The sequence below is a fragment of the Taudactylus pleione genome, unplaced genomic scaffold, assembly GCF_031769625.1.
Source record: "Taudactylus pleione unplaced genomic scaffold, aTauple2 ptg000352l, whole genome shotgun sequence".
In the NCBI taxonomy this organism is placed as follows: Eukaryota; Metazoa; Chordata; class Amphibia; order Anura; family Myobatrachidae; genus Taudactylus; species Taudactylus pleione.
Window position 1 is genome coordinate 9,003,398 of NW_028284753.1, and position 23,861 is coordinate 9,027,258.

The 23,861-nt window shown below is 42.4% G+C and overlaps 1 protein-coding gene across 6 annotated transcripts in view; it reads right to left on the minus strand.

Annotated features, from left to right (window-relative positions):
• Positions 1-352: 352 nt before the first annotated feature.
• The window catches only part of CLCN5 (Cl-/H+ antiporter 5), a 97,916-nt gene continuing 74,407 nt past the window's right edge, over positions 353-23,861 (minus strand). For all 6 annotated transcript variants that reach the window (XM_088444258.1, XM_088444259.1, XM_088444256.1 and 3 more), the window contains 3 exons: positions 13,908-14,306; positions 6,811-7,027; positions 353-1,373 (listed from right to left, as the gene is read on the minus strand). In XM_088444258.1, coding sequence (XP_088300384.1) covers positions 1,283-1,373; positions 6,811-7,027; positions 13,908-14,306 — 707 coding nt within the window. In that variant the 3' untranslated portion in view covers positions 353-1,282. The remainder of the gene's footprint in view (positions 1,374-6,810; positions 7,028-13,907; positions 14,307-23,861) is intronic.

Below are 23,861 nucleotides of genomic sequence, written 5' to 3' on the forward strand. Positions count from 1 at the left end.
AATCCTCACCCCATCATCTTATTGAGATAGTGTGATTCCAACCTCAGCAATATGAGGAACATTTGAAGAGTTATGGCTTCCAGTTGATCTCTGCACAACAAAGTCTGTAAAGCTGACAGATACTGTAAGCATAACTTTGTGTCTTTCTGGTACGTGTTTATTTAGCATGCTGCATATGTTGGAGTCGGATTAATTTAATCTAAACCCTACACTATTGGGTGCTCTTTCACTTTATATCTATCTCTATCTAGGTTTATCTCCACTACCTTTATCATTAGGATCTAAAAACTGTTTGATTTTTATTTTGCAGCCTTATCCCAACAGAACACTAAAAATCACAGTGTAAACTATGTTTGCATGTTACAAAAGTTTTATTCAGCGACACAAAAGTTGGTTGGTGTGAAGAACTGAAACAGGTTGGTGTGAACAAAAGGAGCATTCAAATAAAAAAGAAAAGGGGGGGGATTATGCTTTACTTCATATAAGGTTAATTAAATATAACCCTTTATTTGTTTAACCTTGTTTGATAAGAAAATACAAATTGCAAATTTGAATACAGTCTCCTAAAGATAAGAATTAGACAGTGTTACTTAAATAAGAATTTGCATGTGGAATACTGTAGTTTCAATCTGCACATTTCAAACCAATCTAGATATTCAAGGAAGATACATAATGAAAGATTTCCTGGTACAAAAGTGTATATAGTGCTGGTTTAAATCAACGTGAAATACATACCAATTTATCCAAAATAATTAGTTTTGTATACTGCACAATTCATTATGACAGTAAAATAAGGCTGAGTAAGTGGTATTGACATGATAAATAAAATTACTTTCTTGGCACAGAATATTTTATAATCCTTACCAAAGTTCTCCATTACTCCATACAGTGATATTAGCTGACCTTTACAGACAGGTAAATATGTAGAATATATATGCATTCTTCTTTTTAATTAAAAGTATATTGTCTACCAAAATACCATTTGCTGTTATGACTTTACAGCTCTTTCCAAATAAGATTATTATTAAAGGTGCATCAACTCAGAAGACAGATGCACAAATACTGCAGCAAAACAGCACAGGTCTCAGTCAATGCAGAAAAGGGCAGGTGATAACATCCGTAAGGACCCGCACAGGTATCATCAGCAGATCCGCCAACAAGGTGCCAGTAGCTCCAATACATGAAGCAAGACATCTCTTCACAGTCTGAAGGTGTAAGATACACCATAAAGTTATGATTATGGCTTCACAGGATTTATAGCATATAATACATGAATAAATGTTCAGTTAAACAATATAGAGTCTGGATCTTGGTTGGCCATCTGTGCTATGTGCTTGAGGACGTCCTTCTTTGTTATAATGCCCAACAATCTCCTGGAAAGGAACAGATATAGACCTGTTAAAATCAGCAAACAGTTCTCACATTCACTACAGCTGTCTCACGGCTAACTAACCCAACTATAACTTCTAAGAAATTATTTTAATTCAATGGGTTGTGTGTATGAAATGCATGGTCTCCCACCTACACAGGAACTATCATTGGTCATAAATTACAGGCCAGAGTATGTGTTCCGGACATTTGCTATTTTTCATTTTAAACCTATAAAACAAAAACATGTTCTAATAGTCCAACCTCCACATATTATTTCATAATATATTGATGAAAAACAAGCAGCTTATATATAACAGTAAGTTTTGTGACACTGCGCCAAGCATTAAAGGGACAGTTTTGTTGCATTGTGCCATTTAAGATTTAGGAGTTTGCCTCCAGCTATTTCTGTTTTCAGAGCAAGAATTTGTTAATTTATTTAGGATGTGTCATTACTACTTGGTGGACTCTCTTAATGCAAATTATGAAATGACAGTTATTCAGAGATTCCTTGTAAAACGCTGTAATAAATAAAAATGGGAAGCGTTGTACCAAAACTCATATCCATCCTAAGTGCCATACAACTTGAACATGATCCTACTAGAACAAAATATAGTAAGTATTCTGGGCCCATGTGCTAGGATGGAAAGCAGCACTAGGCTAAAATAGCTGGGTCAGTCACACTATAAAGGAGAAAACCATAGTCTGCGATCATCCTGTCATACTGGGAACCAGATCCAGCCTGCTCAGTGAGGGGCTAGGGCCTCCAAAATCATGAAGACATTTTTTTTAAAAATCCCATCTGCCCAAAGACTGCCATTTATACTAAAAATATTTAATACTGAAACACATGAGCTGCTGGTAATGGGATAACAGAAAATAAAATAATCTAAACAAGCAAAATTAACAAACCAGTATCTCAAATATATTGCTATGGAGTCCCTAAGTCTCATCCCCATTTATACAAATATACAGAATTATATTTATTGTACATCATTTTTTTTTACTGAAACACATAAATCACCATTGTAGTTCACTTGCACAGTTGTAAACCAGTTGAAAATAATATAAAATCCAACCCTAACTACTCCATTGGTATTTAAAACATATTAAAAATTATTCGCTCCAAGCCCTGACACACACTGAGCATACAGAATTCACCAGGGCAATCTTTGGCCTCTCAGCCAGTTACAAAATGTTTCCCAAGCTAGCCACTGGTAATTGGCTAGCATGTGAAAAGCCACTTATGATTGGCTGATGGTGAAAACTTGCCCAGGTCAATACAGTTTACAATAATTGGTGGTGGAGTAATTACAAGCAGTTCACATAGCCAGTCTGTTCCAATCCCACAGAAGAGCTACTGTAGCACAAATTGCTGAAAAAGTTAATGCTATGATAGAAAGATGTCAGAACACACAGTGCATTGTGGCTTGCTGCATATGGGGCTGTGTAGCCGCAAACCAGTCAGAGTGCCCATGCTGTCGCCTGTACACCGGGGAAGAAATGGTATGGCACTCTGGTTGATGTTGCCCAAACAAAGACTTGTTTATTTAGAATAAATACAAAGTTTCAGGCATCTCCAGGGGTCTTTCTGAAGTCTGCACGAGAAAGAGCTCTGAAGATGCCCGAAATGTTGTGTCTATGCTAAAAAAACAAACTTATGTTAAAGTAACTTCAAACAGATTTTACCCTTAAGTCAATATTTTATGTACAAAAAGGAAGTAGTAACAGAAAAGTTACGGATGAGGTGCTACCATGCATAGTGTGTATCCAATAACGTAGTGAGCAGCTGTATAATTTCGATAGTACTCTGTATGTCTTGAAGCCGATAATGTTGGGCGGCAAGTTATAGAATACTTATAACCCCTTTCAGATATACAACCTGTGAAATTTCCTGCTCAGACCCGGGAATTTCTCCTGTGCAAATTCCCGGGTATTTGGTTGAGACCCCTCTTTCACACTACAGTGTCTACCCGGGAAATTCCCAGGTAGACCCCTTTCAGAAAAGAGCAAGGTTTTTCTGCTTACCTGCCTCTTCTCTGCCGTCAGCTCCTCCTAGCCTATCCCCTCTCTGGCTGATGATGATGTCATTCAGCTGCCGGAAGCCGGCCAATCATAATGCAGATTTTTTTTTTTATTATTATTTTTTTAAATTTCTTTTAATTCCCTGGTGGTCCAGTGGGAGTGCGGGTGGCCCGCTATGGCTGGGACCAGTCAGTGGTCTCCAGCACAGGTGTTCCCGGCGTCCGGCTGGGGTCCTGTGTCGTTGACACAGCGACCGGCGTGGCGGGCGGCCCGCTGCGGTAGAGACCTGCCGGTGGGTGCCCCCACTGTCCGGCTGGGGTTCTTTGTACACAGCCGGCCGGTGCTGGGGGTGATGACCAGCAGCGCTGAGCGTCCTTCTCCATGTAAAAGCTGCTTGGTGCTGCCCGGGAGTAGTAAAATCCCGGGTAGTACCATTCAGACAGAAGCAGGGTAATTTCCCGGGAAAAACCCTGGTCGATTGAAGGGGCGGCTACACGGGAACGTGTTCCCGGGTAGGTACCTTTCAGACAGACATGGCTACCCGGGAATTTGGCTGAGGCAGGCCAAATTCCCGGGAATCTCGAGATGTCTGAAAGGGGTATTACTGACACTCTCTACATCCCAGATTAATGAGAATTGTACATCAGAATATATGCTGGAACACTATGTGATATGCATGAATTGCATTGCTGCTGTGAGTACCTATTCTAAACCAAAAGTATATTATTATTTATTATCCACTGATGAGATATGTATAACATATGTTTAAATATTTTATGATATGCATGAACAATATTGTTGCTTAGAGTATGCATCTCACATTATTAACTTGTTACTGGTAATAGTGGGTGCTGGGAGATCACAAACCAGTACATTGGGATGATATATTGACTAATGTATAATCAATTATTTTGCTGATATTTTAAGATAATCATTCCATCACCTAACTTACTTAGGAATATAGATATCGCTCTACCTACTGGATAGGACTACTGCCTAAATCACTGAGTATTGACACTCAGAGAATTATAGTATAGATAATCAATATTTCTGCTACTTTATCACTTACTACTTTTGATTTCATGTTATTTGTCTTAGTGTTAATTACTTTTAAATGCAATTAATAAAAGGTACATTTTATTATTCTGTCTAAGTGTGCCCCCAAAAAGATGAGAGTTCCCTTTTTTCTTTTTGACTATAGCGCTTGCACTCTCTGGGGAGCATCCGCACACGAGTTACTGTTATCTGAGGATAACTACATTGCTGCTAAAAGTGGGTTATACAATATTGTTTTGCACAAATCTGTGTTATTTATTTTTCTTTCCACCTGTGCTTGGGTATCCCCAACTTACCCTTTCCCCCATTATACTCATATGCACAAAACGATAAAAAAGCACATATAAAGTGTATATGTAAAACTATATCTCCAGACTGATAAAGAATAAAATTAGAAGGTAAAAGTCACCACATAAATTAATGGTAGAAGTTTCCGGCAATTTAGTAGTATTGGGAGCATGCATCCGGAATAAAGTCCATAATCACAAGTGGTCTTTTGGTGTTTTATGAAGAAATATATCCAGCATCTATATATTTATATTTGCTTTTTATTGTTTTGTGCATATGAATCCTTTCGAGATTAAATTCTGTATTATGTGATTTATGTTTTATAGTTATCATTTAGAGCGCTGTTTTTTTCTGTTGTTTAAATATTTTATTTACACTTTATTAGTTTAATGGAGAAGGGGTCCACTGTACCGAGTCCATTGGGTGGAAACGTAGGCATCCACAGACCAGGGTTGCTGGGAAAAGCCAAATCACTTTCAGCACAGGGCTGGTAGTTGTTATAGGGGGGGAGGGAGGATTGAATGTTTCTTATGCCCAGCCCCACTTAGACTCCAGCTCTGTGATGACCAGGTTGCTTTCCACTGTTATAGAGTGAATGTCCGAGTTTTTCTAGCCTGATGCTGGCATATATTTTAGTAGTTGGCCACCACATTCACTGTTGCCCTGTTTTAGTGGAAACAAGAATAGGCTGTATATTGCTGGTGATGGTTACACATTAAATCTTCTCATTCATATCTATGGGGTTTCCAGTGTCTGCATAGCAACTGCTTCAATATGACATTTGGTGGTATAAATAGGAGTACTGCATGTAAAAAGAAAAATGTCACTTAATACTGTGTAATATATACAGTTTTGAATAAGGGTAAAATGAAGTGTTTAAACGATAAACGAGTACGCCTTGACACCATTGGTTATCAAATGTTTTGAACGGTTAGTGAGGAGGTATATCCAGTAATACTTTTCTGCGGAGTGCTACCTTTTTAATTTGCATATTATGTGAATCACTCATCAGATGATGCTGTGCTTACTGTTTTGCATTCTGTACTGACCCACTTACAGCAGAGAAAGTCTTATTTTAGGATTTTGTTTGTGGATTTAGCTCTGTTTTCAACACCATATTGCCAAATTGCTTAACATCCAGTATGTCTGGATGGTGTGGCCATTGAGGTAGTAGAGTCTTAAGTTCTTGGGAACTCTGATTGCCTTGAATACGTTTCTATTTAAAAAAAAAAAAAAAAAAAAGGCCTGGCAACGCCTCTTTTTTTTTTTTTATTGAGGTGGTTAAGGGCGGTGGGTGTAGATTTGAGGCACTCTTAAATTTTTAATGAAGTACAATTGAAAGTGTCCTGACTTTTGGTATTACGTACTTGGTTTGGTAACTGTACTACAGCCGAGCGAGGTGTACTTCAACATCTGGTTAGGAACGCAGGAAAAATTATTGTGGTACAGTTGCCTAGTATCCAGGAGCTCTATGGAAAACAGGTTTTAAAAAAAGCTTGGGGTATAAAAAAAGCTTGGGGTATAACCCTAGCCATCCTTATTGTGGGTTGTTTAACAAATAACATTCAAACAAAAGGTTTGGAACTTGTATGGCACGCTCAAAGCGGTTTTTCCCTCTGCTTTCCATATGCTGATCTAAGGAGGTTTATATGGAGAAGTTATGCCGCATGGTTTTTGCTATCTGTTTAATTCCTGTACTGGGGTATTTTTACATTGTAATTTCATTTAACAATTTGTTCTGTCTTGTTTAATGACAAAGTTGGATTATACTGTATACTTTACATGATGCAATGTGTTCTCTTCAAAGTGTTATGTGCTGTTACATGAATGGCAGCATGACGCACCAGGTGTCCCTTTAGCATGATTTGTATACACAGTGAACAAGTGCTGCATTATTTCACACAGGCAGCAATAATGGACTAATATAATACAATATATAGAATATAATATTGTATGTGTACATACTGTACACATACAAGGTGTGCACAAACAGCAACTGCATAACTACATATACTCATGGTAATTGCTGTCATTATCTCTTACACAAGAACACAAGTCCTTATCAGACCTCACCCGTTATGTGTCACCAGGCACTGGCGCAATCCAAGTTTGCGGAAAATGTCCACCACGATTTCCATTGGTGTCTGGTCAGTGATGGTGAAAGGACTGAGGTCCATAATGGTGCGGAGTTTAAGGCTGGGCGGTGATGTAGGTGGCGGTGTAGGCGTGTGCTCCGTGAAATAGATCCTGGAAGCGCTCACTACTCCATCCTGCTTCTTCCTGGCACTCTCTGAGATAGAGAAACCGGAGAAATATGACATTTGGGAAGGAAACAGTATTTACGAAGCAATGCACTTTGTATGAAAAATGTATGATGTCCAAGAAAGCCTGTAATACTACTCTACTAAAAAATAGCAATATGGATTAAAATGGACTTCTCCTCACCAAATAATACTGCATTATTAGTAAAACATGAAATGAGGGTTACTGAAAAAAATAAAAAGAAGAAGAACAATAATCCTGATTGTATTTCCCAAAAATAATCCCATAACACAATTGGAATGCTGCTGAATCTGTCTTCTCCCCCCATCAGTGTATGGGAGCCAATAAGAATTAAGGTGGAACATAGGTATTAAACGTCCTGTTTTTATTTATGGACATAACGATATGGAATTCAACATATCTAATAAAGGTAAATAACCATTGGGGAGTATCTCTCTCTACTATTATTATTAAACTTTATGTATGGGGCATCATAAGTGATCCGCAGCACTATACAAGGGACACAACAATAAGACAGTACAGGGTAAAACAGGACAGTGCACTACAGTAGACAAGTAATAAATTGCACTACAAATCTCAACACAGCCACTTATGCAAAGGGTGCAATGGAAATAGTCAGCGTAAGCTGAAACCTGCAGCTATTAGAGCGGGTGCAGATAACGGTTCTAAGTCACCTGGCGAAACAAAAACAGTGAAGTGGTGAAGTCCGGGGGCAGAGAGGAGGATGTGTGCAAGAGAAGTGGGTAATGAGAGAGGAGGACCCTGCTCATGGAGCTTACAGTCTACAGTCTTTACAGTACTAAACTGCAAGTCTACTGCGCACTTCTATGGGGTGTGAGATGTAATTTGGGATGTTGCTGGCAGCAACTTTCTAGAACAATTAAAGTGCCCCCTATGTAAAGAAGTAAAATTAACATATTAAAAAAAATATATATAAAAAGTAAAAATATTTAGCATCAAAATTAATTGAACAGTTGGGAACACCAGGCGCGTGCTTACACTACATATGGTGACATGTTATGGTCTTCAAACAAACATTCTTTTAGCAGGGGATTCACATTGTAGAAACAAGAGGCGCTAATGTGGGGCTTAATATATTGTCAGGTGGGATTCAAATTAAAAGAGCATATAAAAAAGATACATAATGCAGTAAATAAGATAGGTAGTGATTTTCATGTAAAGGCATTAAGAAAGCTATTCAGAGCTTTGCCACAAACTGTGCTCAGAACATTTTACAGTGTATTTTTTAAGCTTACAAATGGGCCAGGTTTGCTAAAGGACAGTTCAATATCAGAAGTTATAAAGCAAACAGTCACACTAAACTATATTACATTAATTAGATAAAGAGAGATGCAGATTTATGAATATATATTAAAGGCATACACTATGTGGTTTGAATGTTATTTTATTTTTTTACTTCAATATATCTTTTCTATACCATGTTTCATGTCTAATTAAAATGGATATGTGATCATGTCTAATGCAAGTTTAAGCCATATCCAATACCAAACCTTTTTAATATCTATTGTCTAGTTCACAGGTTCTCAAACTCGGTCCTCAGGACCCCAAACAGTGCATGTTTTGCAGGTCTCCTCACATAATTACTAGTGAAATAGTTAGCTGTACCTGTAGATCTTTTAAAATGAGTCAGTGAATAATGAATACACCTGTGCACCTGCTGGGTGACCTGCAAAAAGTGAACTGTGTGGGGTCCTGAGGACTGAGTTTGAGAACCACTGGTTTAGTTGGTTGTATTGCTTTGTATAGGTTGAAACTGGGAGGTGATGCACACACCTGTCCTAAGATTCTGCAGCTTTAATATTCAGTTCTAAATATAGGACACTAGTCTTGACAATGGGCAGAGGGGCTGGCACAGGAGTATAAGCATTAATGGGTTAAGTATAAGCTCCTCCCCCTCTAGCCCATCTCACCTCCACCGAACCTGCATATCAAAGCCGCACAAGGAAAGAACCACCGAAACTATGCAACAAGGGACCAACCTGATCATAGAAGACATAAGAACAAATCAAGGAGGGAGTGCAGTGTCCCCCAGAAAGGATTATATTTTACGGTAAGTACAAAAATCCAATTTCCTCTTACATCCTACTTGGGGGACATTGTAGTCCTGACTATGGGACTTCACAAAGCAGGCATAAAAGCAGGAAAAAGACGAATGTAAAACCTTATGCCCAAAACTATTGTCACCGGAAACAAAAGAATGGAACCGGTAAAATTTGGTAAAGGTATGTACATAAGACCAGGTCGTTGTTCAGCACAACTGTTCAACTGAGGCTCCATGGCGAACTGCCCAAGAGGCCCCGACTGCACAAGTAGAATGAGCCCAGAGGGAATTAGGAACAGGCTCATCCGAAGACAGGTAAGCCCAGCGGATAGCAGAGCTAAGCCATCTCGCAATGGAACATTTGGATGCTGGCCGACCGCTCTTTAAAGCAGGGGTGGGCAATAAGCGTCCCTCCAGCTGTTGTTGAACTACAAATCTCAACATGCATTATGACATTTTTAGCATGGCCAAATAGCAAAACTGTGGCAGGGCATGCTGGGATGTGTAGTTTTACAACATCTGGCGGGCCGCTTATTGCTCACCCCTACTTTAAAGCATCAACCAAAACGGGAATTCGTACACTGAATTGAAGATGCATGTTCAATATAAATCCGTAAAGCACGGATAACATTAAAAAAGTCATAAGGATTTGAAAGTAGAGGACGAGGCTGATCCCCAGAAAGGCCAGGAGATCTATATCTTGGTTCAATTGGAATTTTGAAACCACCTTCAGTAAAAAGGCTTTATGTATTCCAATGAGCACACAATTCTGTGAATTAGCAGCTCCACCATTTTGTGAGTGACAGCAATCTCATTCTGTGAGAGTGCTGAATCTGCCGTTAACCACAGGGTGTGATGGCATACCATATCTGTATTGCGCAAGGAACACGTCCATTAAGGCGTCAGCCTTAATGATCGTAATTTCATTGCTTTTTGGAGTTTGAGTGGCAGAAAATCAATAGGTTTTGTGAATTTTCAGATCATGTTTAAGCAGCCTTAATGGGACATATGAAACCATAAGGTTTTTTGTCTATGGAATTTCATAGCATTTTTAAAATGTATTAACTATCAGGGTTTGGATGAGCAAACCAGGCCACCTGCAGGGAAGAAGGGCAACAAAATGGTACACTAACGCAGGTGGAATAGAGGACAGCACACAGGAGGTTGGTTTGGGAGGTGCAGAGAGCGAGACGGCTGTAGGTGTGTGAGGCTGCAGCAGCAGCAGTGGTGCAGTGCAAAGGGGGCATCAGTGGGCGACAGAGGGTGGAAGACGGGACCGCACACAGGAGGTTGGTTTGCATACCTTCCAACTGTCCCGCTTCCAGCAAAACAACCAGCCCCGGGCTTTGGAGCCCCAGTACTGGTTGTGCTAAATACAGGGGACAAACGACGTAGGGGTCCCCTCTATTAAGCACAACCAGCACCAGGCTTTTGAGATCCTGTCCTGGTTGCCAAAATACGGGGGACAAATGACATAGGGGTCCCCCGTATTTGGTGCAACCAGCACAGGGCTCTGACCCGGTCCTGGAAATACAGGGGGGGGGGGGGGAAATGCATACAGCCCCCCTGTATTTTCCAAAACCAGCACCGGACTCCCGTCTAGCAGGGGTGTGATGCCCTTTCACCGGGCCCCCCAGCCGCAGCATCACCCGACCGCTAGTTAGCTCCAAAGCCCGGGGCTGGTTGTTTTTCTGGGTGGTGGGGCCATGCCATTTTTTTTAATTTTTTTTTTAAACACAGGCAGCCAGTCATGGGTGTGCTTAAATGCAGGGAACAAATGACATAGGGTTCCCCCATATTTAAGCACAACCAGCACCGGGCTAATCAGAACCAGCCCTGGTTGCCAAAGTACGGGGGACAAATGACGTAGGGTCCCCCGTAAGTTGTGCAAGCAGCACTGGGCTCTGATCCAGTCCTGGTTCTGGAAATACAGGGGGGAAAATGAGTAGGGTCCCCCTGTATTCTCCAGGACCAGTCCCGGACTATTTCTAACGGGGGCTGATGCCATAGCCAGGGGAGCCCTTTCACCGGGCCGGGTATCCCTGAGGAGCCCGGGACCCCCCCCCAATAAAGGGATCCCCCTCCTCAGGGCACCCCAGGCCCAGGCTGATAGTCCGGGGCTATCCCAGCACCCCTGGGTGGTGGGTGCTGGGTTGATTGTGTTGTGTGGTGCATTTTAAACAATATTTTCTTTTGCAGGTGAACTATAGGTCCCAGCATGTCTCCCTGCATGCTGGTACTTGGAAAACCACAAGTACCAGCATGCTGGGCATTAGGGCCCACTGCTACTCTGAAAATGTTTTTTTTAAATAACACAACAGACTTTAATATTGTAATATTTTATTTTGCAGGTCTTCACCTGGGAGACGGCGGCCTTTAAGCTCTTTTGCATGGCCGCCGCCACGCCAGAACTTAGGCATTTTCGCCTGGCGGGGACTAACCCGCCAGGGATTCGGCCTCTTCACCCAGTGGCGGCAGCCTGTGTCAGGTCTTTTGCATGGCCGCCGCCCACTAGAACTTCCGGTGTCTTCGCCCCGGCGGGCGCCAACCCGCCAGGGCTTCGGAATCTTCGCCTAGGGGGTGGCTGCAACTTCCCCAGGGCTTCTATGGTCCTCTGCAGGTGCCGCCGCCTCCAATGACGTCACGAGTCGTGATTGGCTTGCGGCGGCCATCTTTGAAAATCAAAGATGGCCGCCGCGAGCCAAACGCGGCTCACGACGTCATCGGCGGCGGCGGCTGCAGGACCGGCGCCTGTACGGGTGTCGGCGACGGGCATGGATCCGAGAGAATCTAGTCTCCGCCAGCCATTCTGCAGAGTACGGCAGCGGCGCCCATTTTAAAATTCAAAGATGGCTGCCGCAAGCCGTGATTGGCTAGCAGCGGCCATCTTTGAATTTCAAAAATAGCGCAGAGGCGCCATTTTTGAAATGGGCGCCACTGCCGTATTTGGCATAATGGCTGGCGGAGTCTGAATCCTCTCGGGTCCATGCCCGCCACCAACGCTCTCACCGCCGCTGGACCCTCCGCCGCCAACACCCGCACCCCCGACGACAACCGCAACCCGCCGAGGTCCCCACCGCCGCTGCTTTGCCCGCTACCGCCCGCAAACGACGGCCATCTTGCTGCACCCAAGTGAAGCCACTATGACTACACCTGCTGGAAGCTCCTACTGCGGCTGCGCAACAAAGTTGAAAAGTCCTATCTTTATAATGGCACATTCTTGAGGTAATAGTTTGAAAACTGTAACTTTCCAATTCACCTGAACCCGAAAAGCATGTACCCTGGCACAATAGCTACCTAATAAAACAAACCCAAAGTCTAAATTCCACCCCTAATTTTAGTTTTGCCTTCCCAAAAATCCCCCATAGACAACTGCACAAAAGGTTTCCTAATTGACAATGTCAGAAAAACTGACAGTTGGAGATTTAGATTACTCCCAAATCCTCATTTTTTATGTTTTTGCCCTGAAATTTGGCATGCAGCACCGTGCGACAGTTCTACCTGCCCCTACCCAATTTCAGATCCGTATCTCCTATAGCTTTTGAGGTGTAGCCCCTTGAACACCCTGCCCCCCCCTTCGGAATTCGCTATGGAGAAATCCGTTTTTTCAGATGCAGCCTTAATGTAAAGGCACGACTGTGCCCTTATAATATATATATATATATATATATATATATATATATATATATATATATATATATATAAAAAGATAGGGTGCCAGTCTCAATCAAAATAACAGAGTTAGGTTCCCAGGACTGCACTCCTATCTAATACACATCCATATAATAAACCCACTGGGGCTGGGTGTACTTTCAACGTTTCAAGAAATATATACTGTATATATATTTTAAGGTAAAAATCTGTGTATGCAATAAACACTTATGTGAAATTAGCCTATATCACTCAGCTAAACTCTGACAAATATAGACGTGAACGATAGTGCCAACCGACCAGGTACTGTATATTTATTTTAAATATTGGCAGCTTGACACTTGTCTTTGGCAAAGCCCATCAGGGAAAATCATTCCCTTCGTCTCTCTCCATTTCATGTGTATTAATTTGCCACATCTTATGAGATTGGTACATTCCAATTCACTTCCAATTGTGATTTCCTGAGACAATGTTTAACAAACTAAGGGCCTGATTCAGAGATTTACGCTAACATAATCGCAACTGCATTCTCTCACGCATCGCAGTGGCTAAAATATACTAATGCCTTCCAAAGCATAGGAGAGTATAGGGGCACCCACTGCTGCCTTCTCATATCTGCCCGACGATGTGCAATAGTGTAAACACTGGTAAGTAACGCGGCATGTAAGCAGAGTCTGGCCAACACCAAACACTGCAGTTATCCTGACACGCAGATAGCTCTCATGCTGTGAAGGAGATTGCAATAGCTAATTTATGCACGCCAATGAAACAGCATTTAAACGTTCCAACACGCCTGCGTTTTTCTAACCACTCCCTTGTTACCACCCCCAAATGCTGACTACCTGTCACTCACTTTGAGGTTGTTTCCCCTGTACGAGCGTATTTACAATGCAATTGCGCCATCTGTGTAAATATCATCTTTGCAAAAATCTCTGATTCAGGCCCCCAGATTGTTGAGATTTCCTTCTCTGTATTAAGAACAAATTGATAAACATGCAGATGTGCCAGGTAGGTTTCTGAACACCATGGTATCCTCTGGTAGCACGTGAAGTAATGTAGAAGTACAGTGATGATACCAGAAGGGTGAAGTTATATATTTTTCTTACAGCAAATGGGGGGGAAACAAAATAACAAAACTGTGCAACTTATGGGGCTTGTTAAAAGGTGCTCTTACCAATGGAGATGATCAAGTCTCGCCTTTGTACAAAGCCCACAAGTCTCTGAGACTCTCGAGAAACTACAACAGGAAAGCCACTATATGTCGTTTCATTAATTGCGGTCTCAATGTCTGCTACGGTCATACTGTCCTGAGTAATGACGGTAAGACTTGGGTCATTACGTCTTGGGCGCATGACGTCCATGGCAAGTGTTTTATGGCTAAACTCTTCTTTGGCTTCTAGAAAAGGGTATCCATTTAGGTGTATGTGGGCATCATAAATGCTTTCTCTTCCCAAAGCATCTGCCACCCACTTGCTGGTCATGGCTGCAGCCATTAATGGTACAATGTATTCCAGTCCACCAGTTAACTCAAACATGATGACTACAAGTGAGACGGTCATGCGAGTAGCTCCACCTAGAGAAAACAAATGTAATTGAAAGGTCAGATGGTTTTAATCAGCAAAATAATGCATAAAATAAAACTGTAGGAATAGCAAATGCCAAAACTAGACCTTCGTGCAATGGCATCATGAGGAGGGTGCGGGCCACACCCTTGGAGGGGTTGATACCAAATGCAGGCTCCTCTGCAGCAACAGGAGCCAGGTGCTGCAGTGTGACATTCTCCTGCAGTACCCAGCTCCCGTCATGGAAGAGGAGCCGACAGTGCTGATTCCCAGTCTCCGGGAACAGCCCAGCATCTCAGAGTGCGCAGTGGTGTCACCAGACCCCGTGACGCCTCTGCCTACGTGAACATATTTATTATCAAACAAGTCTCTCTCTCTCTGCCTCTCTCTCTGTCTTTCTCAGATAGTGAAATCTTTGCTTTTTGATGGTTTAATGTACACAAACTTTGTTTAAAACACCAAAGTATTAAAAATATAGTATAAAATAACCTTCAGGCTGTATGTATGAGGTGTATATCAAACATAAATTCATTTCATGTATGTACACAAACTTTGTTTGAGCCACAACATTATTAAAAATATTGTATACTATTATCTGCAGGCTGTGGGGGTCATTCAGACCCGCTCGCGAGCGCAGGATGCTTGCAAGCGGGTCATTGTTCCCCCAATGCGCATGCGCACGACGGAGGGAGCTCCGTCGTGCGCATGCGCGAGACCCGAATAACGACGGCCAAGCCGTCGTTATGGGTCTCGCACTAAAGGGGGCGTGCTGTCGATGGTGACTGACAGCACGCCCACTTTAGTGGGCGTGGTTGCCAGACGGAGGCGTTCCCATGGGAACGCCTACCGTCTGAGTCCGGCCCCACTGACATCACTAGTGATGTCAGTGGGAGTGATTTTGGCTCTGATAGAGCCAAAATCACTCCAGGGCTTGCGGCAACGAGACACTACCACAAGGGTCTCGTCGCAAGCCCTATGGTCGCGATGGTCTTGTCCATCTTTTTGGCTGCTCGCATATGCTGTGGGTGGTCACCCACAGCTATGCGAGCAGCCAGGAGGGCGCTCCATTTTAAGGTAGGAGGGCACTGATTCAGAGCGAGCGCTCTTGTCAGAGCGTCCGGTTCTGAATCAGGCCCTGTGTGTATAAAGTGTATATAAAAATGAAAGCATTCTGTGTTTAGATTTGGGTCCCATTCCCAAGATATATCATTATGGTATCCAAAATACTATTAAACTAGGGATTGGGGTTTTTGGAAACACCTCTGCACTAGGCTTAGGTCAAGAAAAATATTTGTATAATAGCTCCAATTAGACAGTCTACAACAATATATAGTCACTCTATGGGGGTGCTGCCAAGGACAATAGATAGAAGTATACAAAGAAAGAAGAGAAAAAAGTGTGGTCTCTTTGTTGGCGCAGATATAAAGAAATAATAAATAAAATATAACTTATTCTATGAATGTTAAAAAAATAATTTTGCCTTATTAGTGAAATATTCCATGAAAAAAATAATAGTATTGAATAGTATTGAAACAAACGTGTATGATCAATTATTGTTATTAAATTATTAATAGTACATTTGTCTCTACTAATAATTTAACAACAATAATTGATGATACACGTTTGTTTCAATACTATTATTTTCATGGAATATTTCACTAATAAGGCGAAGTAAAAATTTTTATTTTTTTTTCTTAACATTCATATAATAAAAGTTATATTTTATTTATTATTTCTTCATATGTGCGCCAACAAAGACACAATACTTCTTTCTTGATATCCAAAATACCCCTTGTCCCAAGCATTTTGGATATGGGAGACTCAACCTGTATATTCCAGGTTGGTTAGAAACTAGTTAAACTGAGAAGACAAACTGGCAGCTTAAAAACAAATACAGACCAGTTTTACATACCTACTGCAGATTTTAAATTTTACAACATTAGTTCAAATACATTTTTATTAAAATCCAGAATTTTTAGAAAAAAAAACATCTCACAAGCAAAATACTGAGCTTTCGGGAAACGATCTAGTGCATACACATTGTGCAATGTAACAAACGACCAAACAACATATCTTGCATCATTTATTGGTTACATCGTTAACTATATAATGTAACCATATTGCCTGATCATCTGGTAGTGCATACACACTGCACGATCTAAGGGGAAGCACTAAATAGATTGACAGATCTTCCTGCATGTACAAAAGATCTGAAGATGCAACGAATGACCAAGCAGAAGCTGCATAGTGTGTTTGAACGATTTGTCGTCCAGTCGGGATCAGCCAAATCATTCAAAATATCGTCTAGTAGTATGTAGGGCCCTTCAGATAAATCAGATACAATTTACCTTCTGAGAGTGCTAGCAAGTTTACAAGGTTAAATTGTATTTGTGTATCTACAACTGTAATATTATTAACATTTATTTACAGTATATAGAGCCTGTATATCCCATTGCACTTTAAAATTGGGATCAGAACTGTAATGAAATAAGACTGGGAAATAATTGATAAATACAGAGAAGCTTTACAGATGAAGCAGTAACAAAAGGGTTTCCCAACACTGCCGGGTTTTCTACTTGTAGCCAAGGAAATGCATCGCTTAATTGGGTTTGCCAATGCAAAACCTGGAAACACAGGGCCTTATTGAGCAAGGAACGCAGATGCGAATGCAATAGTCTCACTGCGAAAGTATGTTGATCCATTGCGATCGCAATGCAATCTCAACATAACATAAGGATGCCCACTTTACCTTACACACATCCTTACCTTACACATGTTTAGCAGGGCTGCGAAAAGGAGAGTTATGGTAAAACTTACCTTTGTTAACTCTCTTTCTTCGAAGTCCATAGGTTCCACAGGGAGACATTGGGGTGTAGGTAGGACCTGGAGGACCGGACAGTCTGCAAAGCTTTTCAATCCCAGGATGCTCTGGTCCTTCCTCCTATACCCCGCCATCAGCCTGAGGGCCACTCAGTTGTGTTAGCAAGCCCAAGGTAAGAGCAGGAGAGGAGAGAAGGAAGACTGGTACACTGAAGAATTACACTCTCACACAGAGAAGGAAACAAGTGACCAAGGGAAGAAACCCATAGAAGCCAGGTGTGTCAGGGCGGGTGCCCTGTGGAAACTATGGACTTCGAAGAAAGCGTTAACAAAAAGGTAAGTTTTACCTTAACTCTCTTTTTCTTCTTCAGGGTCCATAGGACTCCACAGGGAGACATTGCGGATGTCCCAAAGCAGTTGTTCATGGCAGGGAACGCTCCTGAGCTGATAGGAGAACCCTACGCCCGAAGGAAGCATCCTGAGAGGCAAATTTATCAAAGGCATAAAACCTAAGAAAGGTGTGGACAGACCAGGTGGCCACCTTGCATAGCTTTTCAGCTGAGGTGCCAAGTCGGGCTGCCCACGAGGGACCCACAGAGTGAGTAGAATGAGCAGATACTGTAGCCGGTAGAGGAAGGTCAGTCTGCATGAAAGCCTGTGAGTTAGTCATGTGAATCCATCTGGCCAGGGTCTGTTTATTAGCTGGCCATCCCTTCTTGTGGAATCCATATAGGACAAAGAGGGAGTCAGATTTCCTGATGGAAGTAGTACGGTCCATGTAGTTACTTCAGAGCACAGACCACATACAAAGAGGCCTCACCTGCCGAGAGGTGATTTAAAGGCCGGAACCACAATTTCCTCATTCAGGTGGAAGCGAGAAACCACCTTGGGAAGGAAGCCTTGGCGTGTTAGAAGAACAGCCCTATCCTGATGAAATATTAAACAGGAAGAGCGACATGAAAGCACTCCTAAATCAGATACCCTACGGGCAGATGCTATAGCCAGAAAAAACAGTCTTCGCAGTGAGCCATTTGACATCCACTGATTCCAGGGGTTCGAATGGAGGTTCCTGAAGTGCTTGTAGCACCACTGACAAATCCCATGGAGCCACAGGAGGGTCAAAGGGAGGTTGTATATGTAGAACACCTTGCAAGAAGGTGTGAACATCCGGTATAGGAGCAATTTTGTGCTGAAACCAGATAGACAAAGCAGAAACCTGCACTTTCAGAGATGCTAGGCGGAGGCCTAGATCCAGTCCAGCCTGAAGAAAGGCAAGAATTCTAGAAACTTTAAAGACCTGAGGGTCATAGGCCCTCATTCAGACCCACTCGCAAGCGGGCGCACGTACGTTAGGCGTACGTACAAAATTATTTAAATTCAATGGCTCGCTCGTATTTTCTTTCGCATCTAAAATTCCTCCCTAAACTCAGGCGACTCCTCCTCTAACTAACGAGCGTGCGAAATAGCGAGCGTACATCCCCGAAATGGCTTGAAGGGAACGCACGCACAAGTGAAACAGGAAGTGGCCTTGTCAGATGTCGATTACCTGCTCCTTTATTCTGCCTACCTCCCTCAATCGTATCATGCCAATCAATGTATCAATTAGCTTAATTGGTTTTTTTTTTTCAACACAATGCAAGAAACTTTACTCTTGTCCGTGTTTGTGTTTACCCGCAGAATACGTACGGATGGAACATTCGCTTTTATTGTTCAAAAAACATGTGAACCACAATTAAACAATTGTTCTATTGCTGTGGATCCTCGCATATTTTCCGGGGTTCATTTCTTTATTTAAATTTGCAAACGCATGTCACTGCATCAAGCCTATCATAACTCTCCAGAGATTTCTGGCCCTGTTGAACACATGACTCATACACTAACCAATAAAATTGCTCCTGTTAATTTCCAAAATACATTAGCCAATCAGAAATTTATTGCACACTTTATCAAAAATGTTTTGTATGAAAAACTCCATTGCCATCATGAGAGCCTCCGCATTCACCAGGCGCGAGCTGCTGGTGCTTACGGAGGTGATGGATCGCCGTATCACCAGCCAGCCTCCACCCATCACCAACCGGCAGAAGCGCTCCGCGTATGCGGAGGCACGGTCCCGCCTGCGGTCCTTAGGTTCACGCCGCAACATCGGGCAGCTGGAGCGCAGGTGGTCAGACCTGCAACGGCGAACGCCCCGCTTGCTGGCATGCTTTCGCATGCAGATCCTGGAAAGTAAGTGTTATGTATTGTGGTTTTCATGTTTGTGTTTGTGGGGCAAACTGCGTGTGCATGTTTTCCTGTCTGTCCTATTTATTATTTGTCCTCATATCTGCGTGTGCATGTTTTCCTGTCTGTCCTATTTATTATTTGTCCTCATATCTGCGTGTGCATGTTTTCCCTCTATTTCTGTTTTTTTCATTCTACTCCTATTTGCATGTTTTTTGTTAGTGGTTTTTTTTTTTTTTTTTGGGCCCCGGATTTGCCCAGAAACTAACCTCAATTTGTTTGACATATTTTAGGAGGACAGCCAAGACTACGCCGTCACCGTCCGGCCAGACAGCGTTCCCGGCCACTATCCCCAACCCCCAGCCAACACTCCACCCCAAATATTTCCCCTATACCCCACTCCTCCCCAGCCTTCCAAGACCCTCTCCCGGAACTGTCGGGCCTCCTTCCCCTCCGTCCCACTTCCCCCTCTCCTCCACCCACCCCTCTTCCAATTACCCCCTCCCCGGAGTCCGTCATTACCCCTCCCCGTTCTTTGGGGAATGAAGGCTCCTCCGAGGAAGAACATGGAGGGACTTCCGGAGCTCCCGTTTTGGCTCCCGGTATGTTTTTCTTTCACATTTTTTTTAACCACAAACTGTTTGTATGTAATCATGTGTCGTGCCTTTATTCGTGCTTGTTTGGTTTACTTTTGGTGATTTAGCAGTTTGCCTTTACCTCTTCCTGCTGATTTCAACATACACATATCACACCTGTGGGAATTTGTACATAGGCCTTGTATTTTTGGCAGCACCCCCTTTTTGTTTTGTTTGGTTTTTTTAGGTTTAGGAGTGATTTTGTTGTGTTTTTGTTTTTTTAATGTGGATTCCCTATTGTTTTATTAATCCACACACTTTTCTCACCCACAGAGGAACAGAGGCGTCGACAAAAGGTGGACGAATGTGTTGGCCAGATGCGCCAACATGTCATTGGCATTCTTGTGGGCCTTGACCGGCTGTCTGGCATCCTTCGCCAGTAGTTTTTTTTGTTTATTTTCGTTTTCTAAATAAATTTTATTGTTCTAATATACGTTCTGGCTCATTCTTTTTTTCCAAAACAAAAATAGTTTTCCCTGACATAAGTAGACTGTTCCTGCAAGGATTTCCCTTTTTTAAAAGTTAGATTGTGTTTTGTATTTGTATGTTAAACAGCCACAAGAAACACATAACAGTAACAATGTCATTTCCCTTTTTGGGTGTAGTGTCAATTAGATATTTCGACATTTTACAGGTTCCTAGTTGGTGTGCAAGCTGCTTAGGCCAATCTTCAAAATCCAAAGGTTTGGACAGGCTTCCTTTTGGTGTTGGTTGGGAACCTGAAAACATATTTCAGTTTACATCAACTGGTGTCAGTACTGAATGTAAGGTGTGTTAACCTGGTTACACTTGCTGTTAACGTCCAAAAAAAGGAAGACCATTTCACTCTCCAAACATTTATTCACAACATAAATGAGAAATCAAAGTGGTCACTCCCAAAAAAAAAAAACAGTGATAATCTCAAATACAACACATACAAATAAAATATTTAAATAAAAAAAACAATCAAGAACTGGTTGACGAAGGACCATGCCAACATGATTCCACAAACATGGCGTTGCGATATGGGTTCCAGAATATATGCCCAAAATCACCAGATCCAGGTTTGGTAAGGGTAGCAGGAAGTAGTGAGCGTTGGAGTGGCAAAGATTATGTGAACAAACAGAAGATGGTGAAAAAAATAAAAATAAATTAGATGTTCGCAAACAAACACAAACACATTAGGTATAAACACTGTAGTTTTGGTCAAACTTACCTAAAAAATCTGGCCACCACATCATCGCGTATGGCCCCCCCACATACTGACCTCCGACCAACCTCGGGGGGGCCATCCTCAGGTAAGGCATCCTCTGGCTGCATTGGGACACCACTCCTTATGGCGATGTTGTGAAATATCCCACACAGGACCACAATTTTCGACACCATATCCGGCAAATACATGAGCTCGCCACCAGAGCGGTGGAGGCATCTGAATCGGCCTTTTAAAAGGCCGATATAGCGTTCCACCACTTGCCTGGTGGCTGTAAGTGCGGAATTATACTCACTTTGTGGGCCTGGTGTGGGAGCCAAATAAGGAGTGAGCAGCCAGGACATGCAAGGGTATCCACTGTCTCCTGTGAAAAATAAGAGACAACATCAGGAACACTGTGTATCAAGCTTAACATTGTTATGTACTAAAGGTCTCCACTTACCCAGAAGCCACGCATCACCAGCTTGTAGGTTGGTTAATTTCTGCCATATCCCTGACTGCCAGATGACGAAGGAGTTATGTGCACTTCCTGGTAATTTAGCATTCAGGGACAGGATCTGGAGGGAGGCATCACATAGCTGGAGGCTGAAGTGGTATGTGAGTACCATCCACAACCCCTATGATGTGTGGGAAGCCAGCTATTTGGTAAAAATTGGCCTTGGCCACACTAAGGGCACCCATATCCAAAGGCATTTGAATAAAATGATGGAGGTGCTTGAAAAGTGCCTCCATCACTGCCCTCAGGATCCGGGAAAAGGAGGATTGGGAGATGCCCGCCACTATTCCCACCGTTGTTTGAAACGATCCTGAGGCACAGAAATGTAACACCGCCATAAATTGCGTCAGTGGTGGTATTGCTGTTGGACTGTCAATTTGCCGCTCAAGATCACTTTCTATTAATGAGAGAGTGTCTATGATGATTTTGGGAGGTAGACGGTAGCGTCTTAAAACCTCATCATCGGGCATTCCAAAAAGGGTGACACGTGTTCGAAATATCTGGGGCCTTGCATGCCTACGATGCCTACGCCTGGGATGAGATTGAGGTTGGTCGGCTTCCGGGAGCATGGCCAGAACAATCCGCCCCAGATCAACCTGAAATTCAAAGATTTCAAAGTAAGGCTTTTGACCCACCCCAAAACTATATTAAAACAACTTAGCTTGATGATACCATCCATTGCTGCTTACATGCCGGGGTATTGTCATGATACGTCCAAACTGAAAATAAACACCAAAATTACTTGACACATTTCACTCTGTGCATTTTTGTTTAAAGATTTTGTGCTAGACCAAAGTTAAAATATGCCAAACACCCATTTAGCAAAACCGCAAAGCGACATTTAACACAGTACATCAAAACGGGTCGAAATGTTGGCTCAAAAAGCGAAAGATAAACCACCAAAAAGTTAGAATGATTATTAAGCTGTTTAAAATGCGCTAATTAGTTCGCTAATACAAGTCACAAGAGTAACTACTAAAAATGCGCTAATTAGTTCGCTAATACAAGTCACAAGAGTAACTACTAAAAATGCGCTAATTAGTTCGCTAATACAAGTCACAAGAGTAACTACTAAAAATGCGCTAATTAGTTCGCTAATACAAGATAAAAAATGGACTTACCAAGAGCAAATATCTAAGATGCAAAATCAAAAGGTCTTTGGGGTCGAAAATAAACAAAATCTAAAATAGAAAAAATTAGGGATCCAAAAATTACAAAATATACGAAACACAATGAAACAACAACTGAACAAAAGTTAGACTTCACAAAACTTACCAAATCAAGAAACGAGGTCCCAAAAATATAAACCAACAAAGATAACGGAAAAAAAAAACGCAAATCTAACCAACAAACGAATCTCCAACCGCCAACTCCTTTCTACGCAATCAATAAACTCCAGCCAAGATAACCTCCAACAATCCAAAAACGCCACCTCGACTTGAGACACACCAAGCCATAAATAGTGTTTAGTTTCCCGCACAAATTAAGGAGGGATCATAGGGCCGCACAATCAATGATGCGGCCGCAAAATAAGGACGCATGTATAAATATGTCACGAAAACACATTCAAATTCTGGTGTATTTCTTGTTTGGACCTCAGACATGGCGACAGACCAGGGAAAAAATGGCCAAGAGTCAGGCGGTAAGTCTATCAACGATTAATTTGAAACATAAGATTAGGCAAGTTGTGATTTTGTGAATTCTGTAAATTTACACAAATAGGTGAGGAGGATGACATGGAAGAGGCTGCTGGGCCCAGTATTCCGGCCAAAGCGGGCAAAAAAAAAAGGCAGCCACATTTCACAAGAAAGGAGATGGAGGTTTTGATCCAGAAATGTGTGGACATCCTGCCACAGGCAGACAGGAATATGAGTCTAAGCCAGAAGTGGAGAATGTGGGAAGAGGTAGCCGTTGCTGTCAATAGAGTGGGTGATTATGTCCGTCTAGCCCGGGATGTCAAACGGCGGTAAGTAAACCCTTGCCCCCCCTAAAAACAAACCCCATTTTAAACCAAAGGATAATGGCTTCCATTTTTCCCCACAGATGGGGCGACTTCAAATATCGCCTAAAGCAAAAACTCGCGGACAGGGCTAGGCATGCAAGGGGGACAGGTGGGGGTCCCACCCCTGTGTCATTGGAGTTGACGGATTTAGAAGAGCTGGCACAGGGGTGTGTGCAGCCTGTGGAGGTGTTTGGCGTGTCCAAC